Below are 17,444 nucleotides of genomic sequence, written 5' to 3'. Positions count from 1 at the left end.
TTCTACAAAAAATGCTACTAGATTGTTAGTTTTAAGATTTTATTCAAGGTGTAATGTTGTTAGCATTGTTATTTTTATTAAACCAAGGCTTTGTTGAATTTCCTATTGTGATGAGTTCTTGACAGCTTTTGAAACAATATGTTCACTGGAAATGATCAAACGGAAACTGCACCTTTTCTTTTAATGTTTGTCTTTTTATTGAACAAGCCCACTACATGTCGACAGTGTTGCTGGGCACACTGGGACGACGATGCGCCACATGTGAGTTCAGTGGGCGCTCCTGCCTTGCTCCAGTTTTAGCGGTACTTCTCGGACAGAGCCCAGGCCAGGCAGCTCAGGAACTTGTCAAAGGAGACATGGACCTCTGCGGTGAAGTCTTTGGGGTAGTACATGGCCATAACCAGGATGATGTTGTGGGCCAGGATCTACAGTTGTGCAAGAAACACATGGTTAGATGAAGTTAGTAATTAAAAACCTGAATACGAAACACCCAATTGGACAAGACCAGAACATGTATGCCCGAATTTCACATGTTGGGGTTATAGGTTGTCATTTGTTTGTGATGTTTACAGATTTTGACAGAGACGTCTTTCTGATGCGCTCTCACCTTGAAGTTGGAGGGATCCACACGGAGCGTGAAGGCGTGCAGCTCACTGAGGGAGCTCATGGCATCGGTGAGATTATCGATGTATTTCACGCCCATGCCCACGGCTCCCATGATGACTCCTCCGTGATGCCTCACCTTCGGGGTTTGAGCATTCAGATCAGTCCCCCACTCTGCGAAGTAGGTCTTGGTTTGAGGGTAGGAAACCAGCATCCTAAAGAATACAAACACACACAATTTAAAATGAGTTGTGGCAATGGTATAATAGTAAGGTTGCATTTAATGACACGTGGATCTCATACCTGCCCAGAGCCTCGCCACCGATATCCACGACCCTCCCCTCAGCTTTGGCCCACAGGCCTTTCACCAGACTCTTGTCTTTCGCTGAGAGACTCATGGCTGCTTTTGTTTTCCAGGGATTCAGAGAGAATATTGATCAGAACAAGCTGTGGAGGAGGGTTTTGTCAAAGAGACCTTATATCAAACCAAACAGCGCCACGCCCGCGGATCCAATCCAAACCACACCTCCGATAAAAAAACTGCGAGATGTTTTCATTGCCAGTTTGTATTTGATAAAAAAAAGTTAAAGTTACCACTCCCTATTAATCAAAAGCTGCCAAGTAAATGATGGAGGTTTGGACTTTATTGAAAAGGACAGTTGAAAAGAATAATATAAATGAGAAATAGGCAAAATAAATTACACATAAAAGTCACTTTTAAGTCATAATTAATAGGTAATATTGAGGGGAAACGTCATAATCTATAATATATTGATATTCAAGTTTGACTCTGCAAATTATACTTTATTTTTACTTGATACATTAACACACATATTATATATATAAATGCATATATATATGTATATAATATGTGTGTGTGTATGTATGTTTCTTTCTATTCAGCAAGATTAGACATAAATTATTATTACGATTACAAACCATTATATTGAGGATAATTATACACAATATGAAGTTAAGGATATTATAACAGTTTTACAATATGATGGTTGTTATTATGATTATTGTTATTATTACTATTATCAAATGTGAAGCGCTATCAAAATATATGTGATAATTTAGTCAAACCTGAATATGCATTCTGTTCAATTCATGTATCAGAATATATTGTTCTTCAGATTTATGTGTATGTACGTATTTTTTCTGCACTTTATAATTAATGTTATTAAAAATGTTTTATGTAAATTATTATTTTCTTGGATTAGTTATAATATAATATCATATTATATCATAACAATGTTCATATTATGATTCAACTTCAACATGCGTTCTACTTAGTTTATTGTTCACAGAGCAGAGGTTTCTTGTATGTGTAACTTTGAAGGAGGGTTTCAAACGAACTTCTCTGCGTGTTGGAGCACAAACTCCAAAACTACTCCAAGATAATCCTGCAGCTGAAGTAACACTTTTTCCAACTGCTGTTAAAACAGTTCAATATTATTATGCTATACCATTCATGAAAGTTTATTTTTATTGCAGAACTGTTGTGCTCTATTACAAACTAATTACTAAATTCAAGTTGTGCAGTTGAAATCTTAATTAAAAAGCAGCAGTTCATACAAACAGTTTTCTCGTATCTTGTGTACGCTATCTTTAAAAAAAAAAAATCCATTCTGTTCCAAGTAACGTCACTCCCCTCGATTGGCACCTATCGTTGCCAATTTGGCAACGCACATTGGTGCACGTCATTAATCGCTGGATGCATCTGGTCTAATCAAATGTATGCTGGGCGGAGAGGTGGAGCTACCAGTACCAAATAAAACGTACCAGACATTTTAATTCAGACATAAAAGGCTCGAGGTCAGAAAACAAGTTTGACTTAAGTCTGAAGGAGATTTTCAAACCGTCACCATGGTCGAGTGGACAGATAGTGAGCGCAGCGCCATCATTTCCCTTTGGGGGAAAATCGATGTGGGGGAGATTGGACCCCAGGCTCTGACCAGGTGATCTGTCTATTCACATACATCAATTGTGTCTGTGTGATCATCTCTTTGTACCTTTGTTAAGAAAATTACTTTACAGAAGTTTATTCTTATTTATTTTCTTATTCTTGTTCTTACTCCCAAAATAGCATTTTTCATGGGGCTTTATATCCTCACCTTGTTATTAAGTTTGTCACTGACCATCGTGTCTTTCTTCCATTTCTGTGTTGTGATCATTTCAGGCTTTTGATTGTGTACCCGTGGACACAGAGACACTTCTCAACCTTTGGCGACCTGTCCACCACCGCCGCCATCCTGGGAAATGACAAAGTCGCCAAGCATGGCAAGATAGTGATGGGTGGGCTGGAAAGAGCTGTGAAGAACCTGGACGACATCAAGGGCGTCTACACTGCATTGAGCACGATGCACTCTGAGAAGCTTCACGTGGATCCTGATAACTTCAGGGTAGGTGACCATCTCTGACTCTGCCTGCACCCATTCTAACTGTTCTTTGATCAGTTCTATTAATGCATCCCTGTCTGTCTGTCTCCCTCACAGCTTCTTGCTGAGTGCATCAGTGTGTGTGTGGCTGCCAAGTTCGGCCCCTCCGTCTTCACCGCTGATGTCCAGGAGGCCTGGCAGAAGTTCCTGTCTGTGGTGGTGTCCGGCCTGGGCAGACAGTACCACTGAGACTCAGGGGACGCAGTTCACATTCAAATAATGTGGAACAGCCCTACAAGTGCTGACAATAAAAATAAAACTCGATTAAAATGCATTCTTTTGTGTCTGTGATCATTTGTAAAAGTCAAAAACTATGTCTTTATTTTTCTCATAGAAACCGAAATGAATTTCTACAATATTACAACAAACAAATAATGAACCGGGTGATTTTGTTGCCTGTTCTCAATTTAGTGAACGGTTTATACAACAGCCCCTATTCATTGTAAGTGTTTATGGATATTTACTAGTCAGGCACTTACAGACTGTAACTGTCAATAAAAACTCAATAAAATAAACATCTGTGAATACTCATCTGCATCTACAGATTAACAACAGATTAGATGTCATATGTTCTTCGCGTCACCAGGGTTGTGTTGATGCATGTATGTTGGAAAGAATCCTTACCAACAAACAAATGTTACTACCAGAATTCATCAAACAACTATTCTTGAGTTTACAAACATATTTACTAAAGCAGGTCCCAGCACATAAACAAATTACAATGCGTTAGTCAAGTCAAAAAATATAATTTAAACATTATTAAGAGAAATGGTTTGAAGATGTTAAACCAAAATTGAGAAGGTAAAGCCTTATTCTCTGTATTTATCATTCAGAGCTACCCTCAAGGATCAAGGATATCTGTATTTTACCCATTGGGCAAAGAACAGACAGCAGTATCGACACAAACCTCTGGCTGAACATAAGACATGGACAATAAATACATTAGAAAAGACTTGAAATAGCATAACAATTGTAAGAAAAAAAATTCAACTTCAGGGTTTCAATGAATTGAAATAAAACAATTTAAAAGCCAATGGCAGCTGGGGCAAATGTATCTCTGTATCTACTTGACCCTTAACCTGAGCATCAGAGGTCTGTCTGTGCTCAGATGACATGTGGTCCTCTTGCTGCTTCCATTCAGAGGAAAATAACAAAACAGTCAACTGTGTGATCTGGAAGAAGTAAAAAAATGAAAAGCTCCAAATATTTTTTTAATTTCTATTATATCATTGGCATATACATAGGGCTTTCTGTTCTGTTTTCATTTAAGTAAACAGAGCTGGGAAGTAATTTGCATTTTTCAAGACAAAGTCGATGCCAAAGTTTAATTAATGTCTAAGGAGAAAGTTTGTGCTCTAATTTAGTTTCTGACGTGTATGAAGGTTAAGCCCTTCTGGCCTTTTGCTAAGATTCTGCTGCTGCACTCGTCATGTTTGTAGTTTCTTGTCTGGGCACATGTTTGGTGCATGACAAAATAAATTACTAAAACAATATTACTTGGTAAATAACTTATTCACCTCATCTAGGCTATTTCATGTCGGCTAACCTCCTTAAATCCATAAAGGAAAAATGTTACGAAACTTTGAATAAATTGAATTGAATAAATAAATAAATATTTATTAAATGTCTTAATCTTCTTGTCATAAAATACATGAGACAAACACTTATTTATTCCTCAAGACCATTAAGGCTCACTGAAACCATGGCTGTGCTGTGCTATAGAAGCCTTGACCTCTTTATGTCAGCTGGTAAATCATGTATCACTCACTGTCACTGTATCTTGAAAACAAAGAAAGCACAACATTTATCACTTGTTTATTTCTTTGGTCAAAATAAAACACAAATTCCACGGCATCAGGTCACTGGAGGACAAGCGATAAATTAAAGCGTATCATGAGCCAACTTTGGTGATATCAGTTGACTTGAGGGTTTATTTGGGCGGAGGGAGCCTTGAATATTCAGATAATGAAGGCTTAGTTTAATCTAAGTTCAGCAGCTTCTGGAAAGTGACTGGTGGCCAAGGGAATTTGGAAAGTGGATGAATAAGGTTTATGTGAGAAGCAATTTTACCGTCAGGTACCTTGGATATAACACATTAATCCCAGTCTATCAGTTGCCGACCATCTTCATCATCCTTCAATGTGTAAACGGCTGAAATCCGGCGCCATCTCTGACTCTCTGCTGTTCTCTTCGTGTAACAGAAGATTATTATTATTACTGATGACACAGACGCCATGGTGAAGTGGACAGACCAGGAGCGCAGCACGGTCAGAGCTGTTTGGGAACAAATTAATATCGACGAGGTTGGACCAGAAGCTTTGGCAAGGTAGAGGATGTGACTGTGACAAAATTCATATCATGTTTATATATATATATATATATGTGTGTGTGTGTAGAATACATGGAGTACAAGTGTGTATTTTGTTGACTGAAAACGTTTGGATAGTATTTGTTTGTTTGGAATGGCAGGATTTATTATATCTACTATTTGTTTCATGAAAAATTCAAACCCCTTATTTGCCAATTGCAGGTGGCTGCCTATTTATTTTAAAGAATTATAATGTATAGCTTTATATCCTCATCTGTGTTTGCAAGAGGCTGAATTAAAGAAATAAAGCTGACATTTCTGATTTTTAGCTCGTTGCCTAAAGTATCAATGAGGTATTTTGAAAACTATGGTTTTCCATAGGTTATTTCAGAGTCCAACAAATGTGTGAACTAAACAGAAACCCTGTTTTCACTATAAGTGAAATGACTATACCCTTTGTGTTGACAGAGTTTTGATCGTGTACCCCTGGACAGAGCGTTATTTTGGTTCATTAGGAGAACTCTTCACCGCCTCTGCTGTTTTGAACAATGCCAAAGTGGCAGCGCACGGCCGAGTGGTGCTGAGGGCACTGGATGAAGCAGTGAAGAACATGGACAACATCGAAGACACATATGCTGCTCTGAGCCAGCTGCACTATGAAAAACTCCATGTGGATCCTGATAACTTCAGAGTTAGTCTATTGTACATATTTAACCGATATGACTCACACACAAACATTGATTCGTGACGTGTTTTGGTTTTGCTCGCAGCTCCTGGCAGACTGCATCACCATCACCGTCGCCTGCAAACTCAGGAGCGCCATGGGCCCTCAGGTCCAAGCCACCTGGCAGAAGTTTCTTTCTGCTGTAGTAGACGCACTGCAGAGTCAGTACCACTGAAGAGCCGAGCAACACACAAATAAATAAATGAAACTTGTATTTAAACATCTTGTGTATTTTATTAGTGTCCTGTGTGATCCATCAAGCAAGGTTTCACTCATCATTTCAATGTTTCTTCAAAAAGTTATTCATTTAAAATCAGTTGTGTTCCTGTGCTTCTATCTTTGTGAGGTACATTTTTAGCATAGAACCTACAGTGTGAAGACTGGTCCTCACTTTTTCAATGGGCTGTTTGAGGGTTAAGACTTGGTTTTATACGTTACAATACACAAATTCAAACAAACACATCCGGTCTCCATGACTTCATAGGACACTACCATAACCATAACCATAAACTCAAACTAGCCTTGAACTAAATCTAAACTTGAACGCAAAATATGTCTTCACTTGAATCATTGGCCTCACCTATAATGTGAACAAATGTAGGTCCCCACTTGTCTTGGGGGAAATGATGAGGAAGTAGTTTGCGTAAAAAAAACACAACGCTTGTTTTCCACAAAGAAGAACATGAGCATGTTACTGCAAACGAACTTCCTATTCATGATTCAAATTATATGAAGTCATGGGCTGCCCTCTAGCGGTGGCTGTTGAAGCATTCACGGTCAGGGTGGAGGGGGTGTGGAGGGGCACTGGGCGGACAGCCGCAGCATCTGGACCCTGTGCTGCTTCTCTCAGCTCAGCTTTGATTCACAGTGAAAGTTCAAGCTGTTACACGTGTGCACCTGAAGAATTATACTCACAAGATGGAGGAGCACAACCCAGCTGCAGTACTACAATGATGGTGGAAAAGAGATGCGCTTCCACTAGAGGGCGCGACCACACTGTCATGTAAGAACATGTCCGTTTTCACTCAACAACGCATCTGATATGAACTTTCGACATTGTGATGAAACAATAAAACCTATATTTGATTATTTATAGTTTTAATCTTTGCATCAAAGCCCTTCCTGTTTAATTCGGTTTGTCATATTTGGACCCAATCCGGTGTTTGGAATTTTCACTGACGTTGCCAACATTCGAATCAGTGCGCGGAGCTGGACTGGGTGACTGCCACCGCCACTGACGTCATATGGTGAGAAATCACATTTCCTTTAACAAGAAACTTAGAAAAAATATAATACAACTGGGTTGCCAAATTCTAATATAGTAAAAAAAAAAAATTCCAAGATGAATGATAATTGTCTTATGTCTCATCTTCTCATTACAATATTCATGAAACATCTCAATAATGTTTTTTTTTACATGAGTCACTACAAATATGTATTTGTTGTATTTGTCCGGACTTGTGACTGGAAAGGGTTAAAATTGGTTTGAGTTTATTTAATGAAAAGATGATAAAAATTGTTGTAAACAAAGATTTGTCAGAATCACTAACTGTCCAATCATCATTTTCGATCCATGCCATTTCAATATCAATGAGATGGCATTGATTGTTTTTATTTTTCACTGCTGTTACACGATACATTTCCCCATAGTGGGACTAGTATCTCTGACTACCTACATACTGAATATTAAACATTTTTACTGTATAGATTTGGAGATTTTTCAAAGTGAAGTCCAACATTTTCACTGTGGAATACATAATTTCAGGATACTTCAAAGTACTGTCAAAACACTTTGCTCAATAAGTTCAGAGAGAGACTGATATGCCTGTAATCAGGACCTCTCTGACTACCTACATACTGAATATCAAACATATTTACTGTATAGATTAATAGCTTTTTCAAAGTAAAGTCCAATATGTGTACAATCAAATCAGTTAATTTCTGGATATTTCAAAAAGGTCTATAAAAACACTTTGCTCAATAAGTTCGGAGTGAGACTGATATGCCTGTGTTCAGGACCTCTCAAACTATCAATGTACTGAATATCAAACATATTTACTTTACAGATTAAGATATTTTTCAAAGTAAAGTCCAACATGTGTACAATCAAATCAGTTCATTTCTGGATATTTCAAAGTTCTATAAAAACCCTTTGCTCAATAAGTTCAGAGGGAGACTGATATGCCTGTGTTCGGGACCTCTCTGACTACCTACATACTGAATATCAAACATATTTACTGTATAGATTACATAGATTTTTGTATGATCACATTCACTGCACACTTGTAAAGTTGCTCCTGGTTCCCTTCCAAGCGGATCACCCTATGCAAGCGCATCCTCCACTTTAGATAAGCTTCAGAAACGCTTGGGGAAAGATATGTTATAATGTTTTTGTGTCAGGTAACGGCATGAGTGGCATCAGATCATTATCATTGAAAGCTAAACAACACAGGCATTATTTGAAAATTGATATTTAGTCTTATATTAAAAAAAACATCTTGAAAAACATATTTGGTTTTCGTACAGCTTCCAAAAACACAATTAAGTTATACATGAAACAGAGGCTACATAGTCAAATGTCAACGAAAAGGAAAATAATAATATGGGAAGAAGAATTAGCATTAACATCGTGAGTGAGTGAGTGAGAGATGTTTATATCCTAATGCATAGTCTGTGCCACCGACTCACAGACAACATACCTACTCTCTCTCTCTCTCTCTCTCTCTCTCTCTCTCTCTCTCTCTCTCTCTCTCTCTCTCTCTCTCTCTCTCTCTCTCACACACACCTTATGTACATTTCCATTTGAGCTTATTCTATCTTTTACTCTATATTGCCAATGAAATGTTGCAATAATGTAAAAGTATTTTATAATAATTATTAAACTTCTGCTTCTAATGATGCTACTACTACTAATAATAATAATAATCATCATCATCATCATCATTATTAAATTGTATTAAATTGTATTAAATTGAATTAAATTGTATTAAATTGTATTACACTTTATTTTATTTTATTTCATTTCATTTCATTTCATTTCATTTCATTTCATTTCCTTTTATTTCATTTTATTTCATTTTATTTCATCTTGTTTTATTTTATTTTATTTTATTTTATATATGCGAGAGAGCCGAAAGCGAATAACAAGGAAAAGAAGACCAACATCTGAAAGCTTTTGATTTATTTGATTTATTTAACGGGGCCTTTCCTTTAAAAAAATAAAGGCATTTAGACATTGCTGTGGATGACATAGTGGCCAACATGCAGTCGCTGCTCAGTGCAGTTTAACGGTATTTCTCGGCCAGAGCCAGAGCCAGATTCTGCAGGAACTTGTCAACGGAGACGTGCACCTCTGCAGTGAAGTCTCTGGGGAAGTACATGGCCATTACCAGCATCATGTTGTGGGCCAGGATCTGTGGTTGAAGAACAAGTCAGCAACATGTGAAAAAATGCTCAGGCTACCTTAAATCTCAAACAGATTTCTATCAGATACAGGAAACATGTGGGGCAGAGAGCCAGTGGTAACCAAGGATATACCTTGAAGTTGGCAGGGTCCACCCTGAGCTTGAAGGCGTGCAGTTCGCTGTATTTGGAGAGGAATCCTGTAAGATCATCCATGTGTCCGACGGCATCTCCAACAGCCGCCATGATGGTGGCTCCATGCTTCCTCACCGGTCCGGCGCTAGGACTCAGATCCGCCCAGTGTGAGAAGTAGGTCTTAGTCTGCGGGTAACTAACCAGCATCCTGTCAGACGGGGATCAAAATTTATAAATTATGAATAAAGCATGTTAAAGCATGTACATATAAAGTAAAAAGACAAATGACAGAAGGCTTGTACCTGCCAAGAGCCTCAGCTCCAATTTCATCAGACTTCGAGGACATTTTTTCCCAGATAGCCTTCACCACGCGCTTGTCTTTCCCGGAGAGACTCATGTCTGCCTTTTCTTGAAGTTTTCACAACAGAAAGAAAGAAAAACTCTCATGTGAAGATGATGCCAGTTGCCAACGGTCTTTTTTATATCAAACCAAACTGCACCGCACCCATCAAAGCAGACCACACCTCTATCAAAGAAATTGATAAAGTTTCCAGAGCATTTTTTGAGATAAATGCAGCCACTCCCTTCTCCATGAATTTATTTATTTGGCTCAGTTAATTTATATCACTTAAAATATAATGGATTTTTAATTTGTGTACACATCCACACAAAAAAACCATGACATGAATTTAATGGAATTAGTTACCTTACCTGCCTAAAGAGCCTTTTTAATGGCCTATAAATTTAGTCTTTTAATGCATTTGCTCATTCAAGAGCTCATTCATGGAGGACACTTGTGTCATTATGAGGATATTGATGTTAAATTAAGGCAGTTATTTTTCTTTTCAAAATAAAACAACCTAAATCTTCGTGAATGTTAGAGTAGAACTTAGATTCTAACCCATATAAACATGATCAGACCGTCTCGGTGAGTAGCCTCACATGTTGTCTTAGAACTGAATCTGTTACAAAGTGGTACAACCCCTGCATCTGTGAGAGCTTCATGCACAACTGAAACACTTGTTTTTCAAACCGAAAAATGTAAATGACTGTAATGATCTTCAGTGTTACTGGTAAATCAATGCAAATTAACACATTAAGTTACACTTGATGATTTTGAAATGATTATTACAACTAAGTTCATTTCTAAGTCAGCAGGAAACAATGAACTTAAAACGTTTCACAGTGCATAATCATATAATATACATTCCGATTTCAAAAGGTAACCCTTTGTAATTTTGAGAGGAGCATCTTTAGTAGGAAATGCTGTGGTGACTTTAAACTTCATAAAAATCACTAAACACAAAATTTACAAAAGAGTTCTGCAATCAGCACTTTAGTAAATTTGGGTTTTCAAAGGGAATACAATTAATAAAAAAACAAAAATGAATCATGAAAATGAGGACAATGCCCAAACTGTGTAACGAAGACAACTATTTCAGCAAATTGAAAATAACGTTAAAACAGATTATTTTACAATCTGTCCAGTTTAAAGGTCCTTATGTAGTCGTAATGAAGGTTAAAGGGCAACAAAAGAGAGGACAAAGGAGATTGTACTAATACATGTTATTAACGGAGGTTAAATTAAAGACATTATATAAACATTTTTAAATGTAAAATCAAACTAAATGGCATGCTTAAGGTTATTTATTGAAAGTCATTTTTCAATTTATAAGCCTTTATAATCTGCATTATATTCTTATCAGTTTTCTCCAGGCAGAGCTCCCCTGCAGGTGACAACCCAACCAACTTCTCCTCAACTCTGGACCAATCAAATGCTTCAAGGCCTGAGAGGTGTGGCATTGGGTAATTAATAAAACCCAGAGAAAGGCAGGTCTTTTCTGAAGGTTTGTGATCAGAGGTTGTCTCTTTTTTCTCATCAGAAAAAGATCAAGAAAAACTTAACGCCATCACCATGGTCGAGTGGACAGATAGTGAGCGCAGCGCCATCATTTCCCTTTGGGGAAAAATCGATGTGGGGGAGATTGGACCCCAGGCTCTGACCAGGTAACCTACCTATTCACATACACATTTATATACAAGTAGCTATATGTGTTTCTTTCTGTTGCACTTTGTTACTTTGTACAGAGACGAAGTCATTATTATTATTGTTGTTATTGTCATTATTATGATTATTATTATTAGTATTATATTATGGTAGTTTTCTGGAAGCTTTGTTATAGTGTGTCACTGACCATTGTGTCTTTCTTCTTTTTCTGTGTTGTGATCATTGCAGGCTTTTGATTGTGTACCCGTGGACACAGCGACACTTCTCAACCTTTGGCAACCTCTCCACCACGGCCGCCATCCTGGGAAATGACAAAGTCGCCAAGCATGGCAAGATAGTGATGGGTGGGCTGGATAGAGCTGTGAAGAACCTAGACGACATCAAGGGCGTCTACACTGCATTGAGCACGATGCACTCTGAGAAGCTTCACGTGGATCCTGATAACTTCAGGGTAGGTGACCATCTCTGACTCTGCCTGCACCCATTCTAACTGTTTTTTGATCAGTTCTATTAATGCATCCCTGTCTGTCTGTCTCCCTCACAGCTTCTTGCTGAGTGCATCAGTGTGTGTGTGGCTGCCAGGTTCGGCCCCTCCGTCTTCACCGCTGATGTCCAGGAGGCCTGGCAGAAGTTCCTGTCTGTGGTGGTGTCCGGCCTGAGCAGACAGTACCACTGAGGCTCAGGGGACGCAGGTCACATTCAAATAATGTGCAGCAGCCCTACAACTACAACATCCTACAGCGAAACTTTTCCCAATTGCATTAAATAAAAGGCAAAATGAAGACATGTATTTATGTGTGATCATTTATTCATAGAGGTGTGTCTTATTTATTCTTCTACTCATTGGCTCAGTGCAAATTTCTATTATAATGATTTACATGAATTCACGCAAATAGCCAAAAATAAAAGAGGAACAGCTAAATTGATGAAATCGGTATTTATGCCTAATTCAGGATTGAAGTAAATTAAGTATTTTTTATGACAAAGAAAATACTTTTGCCTGCTAATTTGGCTTCTTGAAAATTGTGCAGTTGATATAAATGGGTGTGGCCGTCTGAAATAAATGATACCATACCATCAAAATTCTGCATCATGAGGGCAATGGCTGGTTGCCAAACTGAACCATTCTCTCAAAACACGCCTGGACAGGCAGGTGTTTAATAGATATCTAAGAATTAAATTAAATTAAAAGGTTGAATGGGTGAATAGGCTTAAATTAATTGTTATTTTCATATGTTTTTATTTATCTATAGAAAGAAAGACAGCATGTGTTGGCTCTGTGTTTTTTTAATTTATTATTATTTCCATATGGTTTTATCTATCTATAGAAAGAAAGAAAGAAAGAGAAAGAAAGAAAGAAAGAAAGAAAGAAAGAAAGAAAGAAAGAAAGAAAGAAAGAAAGAAAGAAAGAAAGAAAGAAAGAAATCATTATTGTCTGTCTAATTTATAATTAGGGCCCAAACACAAAAAAATAGCTTGCTTTCTCTGGGGTTGTGCCATGGTTTCTGGAAAAAAAAAAAAAAAGGAACCATGCTGTTTGTGGTTTAAAGATAGGATTCACCCTGCTAACTTAGCCCCCAGGTGGCATGAAGGGTATGGCAAACATGCTCAGATGCAAGGGTACTGGTTTATTTTGGTGGGGCTGAGAGGGAGACTGGTGTAGGCGGGCGAGGCGATTTCCTTATTGAAATTGTAATTATTATTATTATTATTCAGGCAAATGAATTGGCTTTTTGAGATATTTAACATGCTCAAATTCTTACCAAAATTGGCAGAAAGTTAGAAAGTGGTGAAAATGTACGAATTCTGGAGGGATTTTCAATTTAGTTTGAGTCTCAAAAACCTTTAAAAAATATATTGATTTCAAACACAGAGTTTCAACCTTTCAAAGCTTTTCCCCCCAGTTTCCGAATATGCCAGAATATTTTTATCCTGTTAAACTCCATGTAAACATCTTTATATTATAAACAGAAGGCTTTATCATTTAAAGGTAACGTCAGAAGCTGAGAGGCCTTTGCACTGGGACGCTGTCAATATTTTGTATAATAGTGAATCCAAAGCCCTAAATCCCCCAGTGACTGCTTTCATTCATCTGAATACGATGTGACTATGAATGATTAACTGCCGCTTCCCAGAATAAAAAGTATTAATATGGTTTTCCCAGGTGTCTGAATCCGCTGTCGGGAATGTGAACTGGTGGTGGAGGAACGCTGCGTGGGGTTCACCTGCCGCCACGGGTTCTCTCGTCTTTGTTAAACTTTATTTCATTCGTCGTTTGGCACTCACTTTCAACAGAAACCCAGCCACCTGCGCCAAATAAAGCTCCCACACATTTTACAGGTTTCCAGAGCGGAAGGCGGATTTGGTTGAATAATTATTATCACTAAAGGCAGCTTCATTGGGATTTCTGCTAAGTTTGGACTTAGCGTTCATACTTTCTTTGTCGCACCACAACAATACTACACAAACAGTCTGTAGTACCACAATCCCACTGCAGTTCCATTTGTTCTCCTTCTGTAATGGCCTCGGCCCGTTAACCACTCAGCAGCCAATTTCTTAGAAACACAAACCCCATATATTGAATTACATTTACTATAGATTACCACAGAGTACATGCCCTGTAGTGTAAGGGTTAGTATTCAGAAATATGTGACTCTAGAAACTAAATTTATGTAATTTCTCTGTGATTTTTAATCATTTTAAATGAATATATTTAAATCTTAATTGTGATCAAATATAAATGCTGTATGTTTTCTACACTTACTATAGGGAGGCTAGTTATTTTAATAGGAGTGAAAGTCTAGTATGAAAAAATAGCGAATATGAAGAATTGTATTATTATTTGCGTGTATTATTCAAATTGTGTAGCATCATCACTTTCAGTGGATAACCCAGACTTGTTCAAATAAAACAAAAATATATTTTATTGTTAAACCTTACAACACTTCAACGACAAATTTTGTTTGGGTTATTGGCGTGGCAACCAACATCAAAGTCATCATAGTCACCTTATGATCAAAGACAAAAGAGAAGATAAATACTGTGTCTGAGGTCATTCATTTGGCTTTGAAGATTCTCAGACCGACTGGAAAGTCTCTGTGGAAAGTATTGGATTAATATTCATATTTACTGTCAATAACAACTTTAAAACCATCGTAATGACCAGTAACTTGAAAGAGATGGATCCCAGTGAGACCCCTCACACACTCCAGACAGAAATGAAGGCCAGTTCTGAGGCTGATGGACCCGATCTGAAGGATTGCAGTGTTAAGACAAGGAAAAGGAAGGTCAGCAAAAATAATGACGGACAAGCAGGAAAGACAAAGAGAGAAGCTGACAAGGAGTCTGCCTCCTGCTTGGTGGACGTTGCCCCTACTAAAGGTAAGTTCATGATATGAAACTACAGTTGAGAATGTTTCATCGTTTACATAAGGGTTAGAAAGTTGACTAACAATTGCAGAGAAACTGGAGTATTGGTATACGTCTAAATAGACTTCAGTTAGTAGTGTATTTTAGTGGAGAAAGTTCTGGTTTTATTTGTTTGGGTTCTGAGATATCTGTCCAAAATCTTTTTACATTGGCCTTAGTGTAATGGAGGTGAATGAGATTTCATCTGTGATGCTCAAAACACTGAGAAATTACATTGAAAAATTTAAGAGCAACATCCATTGCCAAACCAGTCCTTTGAGTGGGATATCCAATGAACCCACTGCAGATAGTGTTCCTTGGGATTGTTTCTTTTCTCTCACTCTTGAAAAGAAAGTGAATTTATGGTTTCAAATGTATGAACCAAGGTAACAAAAGACTGGTGTCATTTTAGGAGGCACAGAAAAATTATTTCCATTGAATGACTCATATTTGTGCCTTTCGCTGACAACAAGCTGATGTTTCTTGTTTTTGTGTTCCTCAGCTGAAGTGAGAGAAAGAAGGAAGAAAGCTATTAGAGCGAGAAAAGTAAAGAACAGGAGGAGGGTCTCAATAAACCGCCAAAGAGCTAACTTTGTGGCCCAATACTGGCAGCTGGATCAAATTGGCAAAGGAGGTTTCGGATGCGTGTTTGCTGGCTACCGCAAAGCAGACTGGCGGCCAGTTGCCATCAAACACGTAGAGGATAAAAGTCTCCTCAAACCAGTGTGCTTAAATGGGAAGGAGCTCCCCACAGAGGTGGCCATAATGACGAAACTGGCAGCCGAAAAAAATGACTCTGAGGGGATGTCTGCACCAATAGAATTACTGGACTGGTATGACCTGGGCAACGAGTTGATACTGGTGATGGAGAGACCATTCCATTGCAAGGACCTTCACAATTACACAAATGACCATGGGACTGTACCGGAGTGGAAGGCCAAAATCCTGATGAGACAGCTGGTGGATGCTGCTATTGGACTGGAGAAGAGGCAAATATTTCACCGCGACATAAAACTCGAGAATATCTTAATTGATACAGGATCTATGTTCCCAGAGGTTCGCCTCATTGACTTTGGTATGAGTAAAATTGTGGAAAAAGACACAATATTCACCTTATTCAGTGGCACCGAAGCATACAAACCTCCAGAGTGGTACTTCCAATCTTGCTACACGCCTGGTCCAACCACAGTGTGGCAGCTTGGGACTGTCCTCTTTGAAATACTCCAGAAAGTAAACTTTTCTACCCAAGACTTTCTCCAAAGGAAACTGAAAATGCCCTCTAAACCGTCCGAAAACTGCAAAGATTTCCTTCAACTGTGTTTGAGGAAAGACCCCGCGCTGCGCTCCACCCTGACAGAGCTCCAGCATCACCCATGGCTGAGATGAACTGCATCTCCCGTCCCCGATCCCTTCCACGGCCAGCATTCAGCATCATCGTTGAGTATTGATCAGTGGGACAAGCATCTCCTGCACCCTGAAATAATATATTTGATGCAAACTCTCGCGCATCTAAACTCCAAACCTTTAGATTAGCCGTGTGGCAGGAATGCTCTCCGACAGGCGCTGAAGGAGATGATCATAATAACCCAGTAAAGCTGAATCGGCTAAACCAGAACCACAAGTTTAAGATCTCACAAACAGCCCCTCCGGACAATGTGCGGATATTATCTGGAGTTCGGTGCATGTTTGAAAGCAGCTACAGAAGTTCTGAGTAGAACCAACGTCAGCGTTTAGAGCTACTGTTGTTTTTAAACAGCAAAATAAGGGTCAAATGTTAAATCACAGATTGTGTGAGAATGTTTTGTGTGATTAGTGTCTGAAATTTCAAGTTTTTGGCATAAAGTGTTTTGTGAGGTCAAAATGACCTTTGACCCCCAGAACGCAGAAAAGACGTGAATTTATGTGTGTATATTTTACAGAAAACAAAAGTCTTGTACATGTGATTCTCTGTGTATTATTCACAATAAAGATTTCTGATTAAACTTTAAAAGTTGAAGCCTCAATTACAATCATTTGTCATAAGGTTTTTATAAAGACACTTTAGGAATCATCCCCCCCCCCCGCCTTAATTCCATAGAGGTCGAGCTCCACTACAAAATGATGCATCGCAATCACAAAGAGACACAAAAAACTATAAAGACAAGCAAATGACAACGAACAACCACAAAGATGAAAAATGACGACACAAAAATGCAAAATAGCCATAAAATACCAAACCACACAAATGGATGACCTACATCTGTGTCTCTTTCAATCTGGGTGTTTTATAAACATAAAGTTGGAGCAGAGTGCCCTTTAATTGTCTGTGCATTGTCTCATAGTTCATCTATTAGTAGAGTTTTAGTTTAACATACAAATTTCCATTTTAAGAGCTAATGCAAAAGCTTTACTTCACGGACTGGATCTGACATTTAG

The 17,444-nt window shown here is 38.2% G+C and overlaps 6 protein-coding genes across 6 annotated transcripts; 4 read left to right on the top strand and 2 right to left on the bottom strand.

The window, feature by feature from the left end:
• Positions 1-173: 173 nt before the first annotated feature.
• Positions 174-1,067, bottom strand: LOC128457955 (hemoglobin subunit alpha). Its single transcript, XM_053442514.1, has 3 exons — positions 907-1,067; positions 608-818; positions 174-425 (listed from the first exon to the last, which is right to left on the bottom strand). The coding sequence occupies exons 1-3, from the start codon at positions 999-1,001 to the stop codon at positions 297-299; spliced, it is 435 nt and encodes a 144-aa protein (XP_053298489.1). The 5' UTR covers positions 1,002-1,067; the 3' UTR covers positions 174-296.
• A 1,328-nt stretch (positions 1,068-2,395) lies between these two features.
• Positions 2,396-3,318, top strand: LOC128457954 (hemoglobin subunit beta-A). The gene is made up of 3 exons (XM_053442513.1): positions 2,396-2,564; positions 2,786-3,008; positions 3,102-3,318. Exons 1-3 carry the CDS (start codon positions 2,473-2,475, stop codon positions 3,231-3,233), a joined length of 447 nt encoding a protein of 148 aa, XP_053298488.1. The 5' UTR covers positions 2,396-2,472; the 3' UTR covers positions 3,234-3,318.
• A 1,694-nt stretch (positions 3,319-5,012) lies between these two features.
• On the top strand, positions 5,013-6,296 carry LOC128457953 (hemoglobin cathodic subunit beta). The gene is made up of 3 exons (XM_053442511.1): positions 5,013-5,370; positions 5,821-6,043; positions 6,123-6,296. Exons 1-3 carry the CDS (start codon positions 5,279-5,281, stop codon positions 6,249-6,251), a joined length of 444 nt encoding a protein of 147 aa, XP_053298486.1. The 5' UTR covers positions 5,013-5,278; the 3' UTR covers positions 6,252-6,296.
• Positions 6,297-9,249: 2,953 nt separating this feature from the next.
• LOC128457952 (hemoglobin subunit alpha-A) lies at positions 9,250-10,076 on the bottom strand. Its single transcript, XM_053442510.1, has 3 exons — positions 9,916-10,076; positions 9,614-9,821; positions 9,250-9,489 (listed from the first exon to the last, which is right to left on the bottom strand). Exons 1-3 carry the CDS (start codon positions 10,008-10,010, stop codon positions 9,361-9,363), a joined length of 432 nt encoding a protein of 143 aa, XP_053298485.1. The 5' UTR covers positions 10,011-10,076; the 3' UTR covers positions 9,250-9,360.
• Positions 10,077-11,447: 1,371 nt separating this feature from the next.
• Positions 11,448-12,403, top strand: LOC128457951 (hemoglobin subunit beta-A). The gene is made up of 3 exons (XM_053442509.1): positions 11,448-11,620; positions 11,850-12,072; positions 12,166-12,403. Exons 1-3 carry the CDS (start codon positions 11,529-11,531, stop codon positions 12,295-12,297), a joined length of 447 nt encoding a protein of 148 aa, XP_053298484.1. The 5' UTR covers positions 11,448-11,528; the 3' UTR covers positions 12,298-12,403.
• A 3,151-nt stretch (positions 12,404-15,554) lies between these two features.
• On the top strand, positions 15,555-16,415 carry LOC128459091 (serine/threonine-protein kinase pim-2; the record flags this gene model as incomplete). Its single annotated transcript, XM_053444202.1, has 1 exon — positions 15,555-16,415. A coding segment is annotated over one exon (861 nt), but the record flags the coding sequence as incomplete, so codon positions are not given.
• Between the last annotated feature and the right edge of the window lie 1,029 nt (positions 16,416-17,444).

This window comes from Pleuronectes platessa, chromosome 16, assembly GCF_947347685.1.
Source record: "Pleuronectes platessa chromosome 16, fPlePla1.1, whole genome shotgun sequence".
NCBI lineage: Eukaryota > Metazoa > Chordata > Actinopteri > Pleuronectiformes > Pleuronectidae > Pleuronectes > Pleuronectes platessa.
Note: the sequence above shows the minus strand (reverse complement) of the source record. Positions and strands in the feature narration are given on the sequence as shown.

What these genes read in the sequence shown, in the direction of transcription:
- LOC128457954 (XM_053442513.1), top strand. Translation starts at nt 2,473, where the DNA reads ATGGTCGAGTGGACAGATAGTGAGCGCAGCGCCATCATTTCCCTTTGG. An exon ending in GGACCCCAGGCTCTGACCAG is followed by an intron (nt 2,565 to 2,785) that starts GTGATCTGTCTA and finishes TGATCATTTCAG; the next exon opens with GCTTTTGATTGTGTACCCGT. An exon ending in TGGATCCTGATAACTTCAGG is followed by an intron (nt 3,009 to 3,101) that starts GTAGGTGACCAT and finishes TCTCCCTCACAG; the next exon opens with CTTCTTGCTGAGTGCATCAG.
- LOC128457952 (XM_053442510.1), bottom strand. Translation starts at nt 10,010, where the DNA reads ATGAGTCTCTCCGGGAAAGACAAGCGCGTGGTGAAGGCTATCTGGGAA. An exon ending in GGAGCTGAGGCTCTTGGCAG is followed by an intron (nt 9,822 to 9,915) that starts GTACAAGCCTTC and finishes CCCGTCTGACAG; the next exon opens with GATGCTGGTTAGTTACCCGC. An exon ending in TGGACCCTGCCAACTTCAAG is followed by an intron (nt 9,490 to 9,613) that starts GTATATCCTTGG and finishes CTTCAACCACAG; the next exon opens with ATCCTGGCCCACAACATGAT.
- LOC128457955 (XM_053442514.1), bottom strand. Translation starts at nt 1,001, where the DNA reads ATGAGTCTCTCAGCGAAAGACAAGAGTCTGGTGAAAGGCCTGTGGGCC. An exon ending in GGTGGCGAGGCTCTGGGCAG is followed by an intron (nt 819 to 906) that starts GTATGAGATCCA and finishes TGTATTCTTTAG; the next exon opens with GATGCTGGTTTCCTACCCTC. An exon ending in TGGATCCCTCCAACTTCAAG is followed by an intron (nt 426 to 607) that starts GTGAGAGCGCAT and finishes GCACAACTGTAG; the next exon opens with ATCCTGGCCCACAACATCAT.
- LOC128457951 (XM_053442509.1), top strand. Translation starts at nt 11,529, where the DNA reads ATGGTCGAGTGGACAGATAGTGAGCGCAGCGCCATCATTTCCCTTTGG. An exon ending in GGACCCCAGGCTCTGACCAG is followed by an intron (nt 11,621 to 11,849) that starts GTAACCTACCTA and finishes TGATCATTGCAG; the next exon opens with GCTTTTGATTGTGTACCCGT. An exon ending in TGGATCCTGATAACTTCAGG is followed by an intron (nt 12,073 to 12,165) that starts GTAGGTGACCAT and finishes TCTCCCTCACAG; the next exon opens with CTTCTTGCTGAGTGCATCAG.
- LOC128457953 (XM_053442511.1), top strand. Translation starts at nt 5,279, where the DNA reads ATGGTGAAGTGGACAGACCAGGAGCGCAGCACGGTCAGAGCTGTTTGG. An exon ending in GGACCAGAAGCTTTGGCAAG is followed by an intron (nt 5,371 to 5,820) that starts GTAGAGGATGTG and finishes TTGTGTTGACAG; the next exon opens with AGTTTTGATCGTGTACCCCT. An exon ending in TGGATCCTGATAACTTCAGA is followed by an intron (nt 6,044 to 6,122) that starts GTTAGTCTATTG and finishes TTTTGCTCGCAG; the next exon opens with CTCCTGGCAGACTGCATCAC.